This window comes from Suricata suricatta, chromosome 7 (assembly GCF_006229205.1).
Source record: "Suricata suricatta isolate VVHF042 chromosome 7, meerkat_22Aug2017_6uvM2_HiC, whole genome shotgun sequence".
Taxonomy (NCBI): domain Eukaryota; kingdom Metazoa; phylum Chordata; class Mammalia; order Carnivora; family Herpestidae; genus Suricata; species Suricata suricatta.
Genome location: NC_043706.1, coordinates 41,068,677 through 41,076,140, shown reverse-complemented (window position 1 = coordinate 41,076,140; position 7,464 = coordinate 41,068,677). Strand labels below are relative to the sequence as shown.

At 37.3% G+C, this 7,464-nt stretch overlaps 1 protein-coding gene across 3 annotated transcripts in view; it reads right to left on the bottom strand.

Moving 5' to 3' along the window:
- Positions 1–1,372: 1,372 nt before the first annotated feature.
- CDC5L (cell division cycle 5 like) overlaps positions 1,373–7,464 on the bottom strand; it is a 50,993-nt gene continuing 44,901 nt past the window's right edge. For all 3 annotated transcript variants that reach the window (XM_029943953.1, XM_029943955.1, XM_029943954.1), the window contains 2 exons: positions 5,812–6,024; positions 1,373–5,064 (listed from right to left, as the gene is read on the bottom strand). In XM_029943953.1, the coding sequence (XP_029799813.1) occupies positions 4,960–5,064; positions 5,812–6,024 (318 nt within the window). In that variant the 3' untranslated portion in view covers positions 1,373–4,959. The remainder of the gene's footprint in view (positions 5,065–5,811; positions 6,025–7,464) is intronic.

Sequence of the window (7,464 nt, the reverse complement as noted above, 5' to 3'; positions counted from 1 at the left end):
CATTAGTCATCAGAGAAATGCAAATCAAAACCGCAATGAGACATTACCTCACACCTGTCAGAATGACTAGTATCAAAAAGACAAGAAATAATAACTGTGGGCAAGGATGTAGACAAAAGGGAGCCCTCGTGCACTGTACTCGGGAATGCAAACTGGTGCGGCAACTATAAAAAAACTGTACAGAGCTTCCTCAAAAAATTAAAAATGGAACCACCATATGATTCAGCAGTTCCACTTCTGGGTATTTATCCAAAGAAAATGAAAACACTAACTCCAAAAGATACCTGCATCCCCGTGTTCACTGCACCATTTACAATAGCCAAGATGTGGAGCCAACATGGGTATCTACCAATGGGTGAACAGGTAACAAAACTGTGACACACACACACACACACACACACACACACACACACACACGAATATTACTCAGGCATAAAAAAGAATGTTCCCTACTGACATACTCTCTCTCAGTCTACAGCTGCTAGTCCTACATTCTTCAAGGTTGCCTTCGCCCCTCTTAGTGGTTAATCTCGTGTTACTAGCTAATAATTCTTTATCATAAATTTCCCTGCTCAAATTACTAGTATGGTTTCTTTCTCCTGAATGGATCCTGAACCCTAAATGATATAGCATCATCATCTGTAAAACTTAAAAGAGAATGCGTATTTCCTAAATCACTAAGAAAATTAAAGCCCAAGGCATTAGAGCCCATTTAGGAAATGAGAGGAATCAGTGAGAAAGCATAAAACATGATCACAAAGACCAAAGCCAGTAATTAACATAAAAGCAAATGGATTAGTCTCCCCTATTAAATTGCAAAAACTTTCCAAATGGGCTGAAATACAAAATCCAACAAGGCATGCTGTTTAGAGACAACAAAAAATTATATAAAAGTTAAAAAAAAAGGATAGACAACTTATCAAGCAAATATAAACATAAAAAGAATATTCCAATCTCAAAGAGGTATAAAGTATAAAGGACAAAAAGAGTAACTTTATAGATGACTATGTCTTCTTATGAATGGTCCCCAACACAGGTATTTACATACTCAACAACTGTATCAAAATATACAAAGCAAAAGCAGCAAACAAGATAAAATTGAGAGAAGGAACTATCTAGAAACCTTTAGGATGACACTATTAGTCTATGGTAGTTTACACACAAAAATAAGAAAATAAACTTTGTGCTTGAATACATGTTCACCTCTGTTCCACACAAACTGAATAAGCCTTCATTTGAAATATCCATAGCATGCTTTCTTAAAATGCTAGGCCCCAAAACCTCAATCAATTCTAAAAGGCAGAAATTACGTAAGCCAGTTTTCCTTGCTACAAGTAATTATAAGAAAAAAAAAAAAAAAAGGCCAACCACACAGAAATTTTTAAATATTCTTATTTAACCAAAAGTTTAAAACACAATGATAAACTACTTAGGAAAAAAGACACATCACTGTAGCTGGGATGGGAACATATTTGAAATCAGAGATAACTAAAACCCTTCATTTGTATACATATAAAAACAAAAAATAAACATTAGACTCAAAAAGTTACAGTGAAAAAAATCTACAGAAAACAAAAGAAATACACAGAAATGAGAAATTAAAATATTTTTAAAACAAATCACACATGATAAATCAAAACACCAGTGTTGTTTTTTTTTTTAAGGGAAAAAAAATTACCTTCAGCAAGTCTAATCAAGGAAAAAATAAGGAACGGTCAAACTGAGAAAAGGTCATTTCTTATAATTTAAAAGTAACAAACTTCACACAGAAAATTTCTTACTCTATTCAAATTCTCTGCTAATAAATGTTTTAAATTTCAACAAAATTCCACTTTCTGGAAAAGCATAAATTACTTAACTTTAACAAATAACACACAAAAGGAGAAATACATTTTGAAACAAAATTTTAAAATCAGATTGGAAGATACTTAAATTTAAAGATAGGTAACATATCACAGAAGAAAGTTGACAGTTATCAAGAAAATAGTTCCAAAAGAGCTCTCAATGCAAAAGTTTTACAAGCACGATCCTTTAATGTTCAGTGGTACCAATCACTCCGATGATATAATTGCTTGATGCAAAGGAAAATATATACAGTTATCCTATCTTATACAGCTAGCAAAATCCCTAGGCTAAAAACTAGACATGAGCCCAAAAGACTAAATTCATTCACATAAAAATGCCATTTTCCTAAATAACATATTAGTAAATCAAATTTTATAGGACCAACAGGGCAGCCACATTTGAGGAGAAATGCACTGTATGACCTCACAAATTTCACAACTAATCTTCCCAGAAAAACAAATGTAAAAATTAGGAGGATAAAATGGCTGGACAGCAGAAGTCTACAATTGCTAGTAGTAGACACTGCATTTTCGTATCTCGGCATTATTTCTAATATTTCAAAGAGGAGATTCCACTCATGCTGGGGGAGGGGGGATTGATGGCTTTTTATCACATTTAATTTCTGTCCCAAAGTTACTGAGACTTGAACATGTTTTTCAACACTAATTTTCACAAGACCACTCAATGAATGCCTGTAAGAGAAAATGAGAAATGTGAATGTGAAGACAGCACCCAAAATCGCTCTCAGAGTGGGGCTGGTAAAGGGCGCTGGGCTTTACGGGCTGCTAACAAAGGAGGAGGGCAGAGTTCTCTACCAACCACTTAAAGCTTTGAGGCTACAAAGCAAAAGCAGGACCCGTCCACGATGCACTGAGACCACGAGTTTTGAAATTATGCAAACCTGGGTCATTCTTTGGGCTGTTAAGAATGCGTGCACTACCTCAGATTTTGAAAACAAAAGGAGTCTTTAATAGGAGATCAACTTTTTAAAATCCATATAATTCAAGTCTACATAAGATGCATGTAAAATGTATATCTTAAAAAAATTTTTTAATTAATCTACCTGTTTCCAGGAGTCCAAAGATTGTTTCATGTTGGAAACATCGATTGCTATGTCATCTACAAATGGAAAAAAACCCACATGGCTATCTTATGCAATACCCAAAAAGTGTAAGTGACTAAATTCCAGAGCCAATCCTAATTCGGAATCTTTAAAAACTAAAAATACATGGGTATTTCCTTTCTAGATAAAGAAGAACTCAAAACAGCCAACCTGAAAGTAAAATATTATGGACATTCCTATGAAAATCAGAAACAAAACAAGAATGTCTGCCATCATCGTCATTTAAAACTGTTCTAAACATTTGTGCCAACAAAACACGCAACAAAAATGAAACTATCAGGAGAAACATTACTGTTATTCACAGATGATAAAGTGTTTCCTAGAAAACCCATGTGAAATTACTGAAGCAAGTGCTAGAATTAAGTGACTAGGTAACTAGAAAAATACATAGTCTGAGGAGGCTACAGACGGAGTGCCACCCACGTGCTCGCGCCTGCCCCCACCAGGACTGCCCCCGTCCTGGTCTGAGTCCATATTATTGTTCGCCTGCCATTACCTTCATGCTCAACTCGGTGGCTTCCTCACCCATCGCAGCCCGGTGAGAGGTTATGCAGTAAGACCACAGGATGTTTCTAAACCAAATCTGATCATGTCATTCCTTTGCTCACAATCTTCTCACAGCTTCCCATGATAGAATAAAAACCAAATTTCTTACCAAGGCCTTCTAAACATGCCTCTATACATCCACCAGGCCTTATTCAAATGCTGTTCTTGTCACCACCCAATCACTGTCTCCCATCACCATATTTTAAGTCTTTCCATAGAATCAAACTTCATGATCTGATACTTTTCCCTGTATGTTGAATATCTCCTCCCACTAATGTCACCTCCATGAGAGCAAGAAGTCTGTCTTAACTGTTTATCTCCAGTGCCTGGTACTTAAGAGTCACTCAATAAACATCTGAATTGTAATCGTCCATCAGTCCCACTATAGACTGTAAGCGCCACACACCAGGAGTTATGCCTACTTTACTCACTGTTCTGTCTTCAAGACTCTGACGCTGGGGGGTTAATAAATTAGCTAAGAAATGAATAAACCCCTCCTTCCCTCCTCGTAATCCCCAGATTAAGACTGGGAAATAGTCCTGGTAAGTCCAACACACTGTTGGTTTATACTGAGCTTGTAGCTAACCAGTGACTACCCCAAATGATTTCATGTGAATTATAAAGTCAGGTCTTCCCACTTCTACCAATTCCCCAAATTCTACACTTGTGTGGAATTAACTTGCTAAGATAAACACAAAGCTTTAATAAAGTGTGAAAGCCTTACTGAAATTAATTTTCAACATGCCTCAGCGAAAAGACATTTAAAAGAACGTAGCAGGTTAATAAAAATTAAATCTTCTGAGTCCTAATCCATAAACTGTGTGAAGAGTTGGGCAAAGAAGAAACCTTTTTAAAGTTATACTGGAGAAAGAAAAAAAAAAAAAAGCAACCTGAGGTATTAAAATGCTAATCCACCCTGTCAGTGTACAGAGAAATGAGTACTCTGTGCTGAAACTAACAAGGCCACAAAAGGACTGCCTCTTAACGGAATTAAGCCACTGCCTCGCCATTCTGACTGCCCCGGAGTTACTCATTACATATGACACAGAGCACATACTTGCTGGTTTGTGGGCACTCTAAGTATCTAATTACTTCAAACAAAAGGCTACACTCTCAATTTTTTATATTTTGTTTTTATTCAAGAGCTTACTCACAGGCAGCACTTTAAAATCAGGCTTTTAAAATTAAAGGCCAAAACTAAAAAAATTTTTTGCAAATATGACACTGCTAAAAGAATGATCGTCTTAATAATTTAAGCCCTAAAACGTCTTATGGAGTTAAAGTCTTTATATGTAGACTGTGTAAGATCAATATCATTTAAAGTAAACAACTGAAAAACCACAGATTGTGGGCAAATTTGTCAATGAAGATAATCATCAGTTTCAGCCTTCCAGAGTATGAAAACCAGCAATTAATTCATCCTGTGACAGAATATAAACTCTGCTTCAGAATTTGGAACTTAAAGTCTCTTTCTCCAGCAGCAAATCAGCATATCTATGCTGAAGTTCTTTTTCTCTTTCCTGTTGTCGCTGAACATCTTCTTTTAGACACTTGAAGAGACAAAAATAATACATGATTATTTCATATGTAAGCACACACTGAAAATGAAGAGTATCTTACAGTGCTTTATCATCTTACGAACAGCGGAGTTCAGTCATGACTCTTAGGAGAGAAGTACTCCCCCGGGAGACAAGAAGGAACGACTCATGCTATAGAGCCAGCACTGCAGCCGTTCTTTGGTCACATGACCACCGTCTAGTTGGAGGATCTCTGCCATCTCAACTACACACGCTGCCACTGCTCGATCAGGACCCACAAGGGCACCTCAACAAGCCCCCACAGCCCTGTATCTGGGCAGGGACTATCCCGCACACTTCGGAGATCAAATTAAACCAAATCTGGCCACAGCAATTTCATGCAATGACCAGCTATATTCCCAGGATCCTAAATTACAAAACGGACAGTGGTTTAATGCACCTCAGAGAGCTGTAAAAATGGGATTCAATTAAGTTCCAGGGGGACAAATCACAAGGGTTACTTACTCTATTTCACAGTGTATCTATATACAAACCAGAAAATCAGTAAAGGAAAAGTCATTGTATCCACCACTGGCCTGGTCTATCCATCTATACACAGACAATTCTAGGTAAGAAAGTCAAAAACCCCAGGCTCTCACTGAAAAAAGCCAGAGAGTATCAACTTCAGAAATAAATCTGCACAGGAAAAACAAAAAACAGGAAAGCCCTGGTAATTTTTTGCAGTTCTTTTTAAGCACTGCTGCAAAGCAATGATGTTACCTCTAGCCTCCGGGGAATAGCAGAATCTTCATGCTTCTTGAGTTCTTCAAAAGTGCGTAACTCCAAGTAAGCCTGCTCGATTTGGTCCCATAAGTCATTCAACTGTTTCATGAGCCCCATAGCACGGGACTGGTAACCCCCAAGCAAAATTTTCATCTTCTTTTCCATCTTTGCAGCTCTCTTGGCTTCTGTTGTCATGTGACCCCTGTTTATCTGGAGGGGGGTAGAGGAAGATCACATCAGCAGACATGAGAAAAGCAGGCTAAATAACAGAAAAAGGCACCACTGGTTCATTGACCTCCTCAAAGTGAAAGTACATTAGAATTCCTCATACGTTAGCTACCATTACACGAAATTTGGCCTAAGAAGGATTTGTCTTGCACTAAGATTGTACAGTTCAGTCCCGAATAATCTATTTCTAATAATCTCACCCATAATTCAATTTCAAAGCAGGCATGAATTTCATAGTGTAAGAAAAATTAATCTGTACTTCTGAAAATAGCTCCTGCTATCATTAATCTGCACTGATTTGGGGACGTGCAGAGACCCACCTTCACCAGCTTCATCCCCACAACGCACTGCGATGCTGCCCGACGGCCGCCGCTAACACCCCTGCACGATACACAGGGAAGCTGTTACAAGAGTAAATCTGAAGATCACAAGAGAAAATGTTTTCCTTCCCTTTTTTTCCCTTCTTCCTTTTCTTTATATTTTATCTATATGAGATGACAGATGTTAACTGAGTCTTCTGTGATAATCATTTCACAGTATATGTAAACCAAGCCATCATGCTGAATGTCTTAAGCTGATACAATGATGGATGTTAATTACTTCCCAATAAAAGCAGAGAAAACACACTTCTATGTTAAACATCCATTACTTTTTCAGTAACTAAATAATGTCCAATTATAAACCATAGTTGTAATCAAAATGTAACCCCCTCGAACTATAAAACTACTAGTTATTTTTATAATGTTATAATTCTAAATTTGGCATAAAACCCATAAAACAATGTCACATTTGGCAACGAAAAAAATCTTTAGTTTTTGTAAAGTGAAAAGACACCATAAGATTGAGAGTTGGCAGTTTTCCTATTAAATATGTATACTGGGCACCGATGGGCTGGCTGCCTCCTTGGCTCATTCTAAAATTAGGGGAAAAGAACTCAAAATATACAAAACTCACAAAACAACAGGAGAAGGGACAACTAACAAAAGTAAGATTCACCAAAATTCTAGAACTGGTGCAGGAGAGAGAAGGCCCCAGTTGAGAGAGGGAGTCCAAGGAGAGATGGAGGAGAAGGGAGAAGGTGTGGAACGCAGAATAATCCCATTCACATGACACCTATGTGAGGTATGTACTCTACAGCCCACAATGTAATCACTCGAATTTTAAAGTGACCTGCAAATGCACACACAACACAACTGAGAGGTTGAGCGTTAAGAGTAATTATTAAATCTGTGCTAGTTTCTTATATATCTGTCTGTTCTTTCCTCCCTCCCTCCCCTTACTTGGCCTCTCTCCACTCTCTCCCTCAAACTGATTTCATCAAGTGACTCCAAAACTAAGCAGTTTCAAGATAACATACACCCAGATGATAATCCATAATTCATAACAATGTAACAATGTAAACAATGGAAACCATGTAATAGT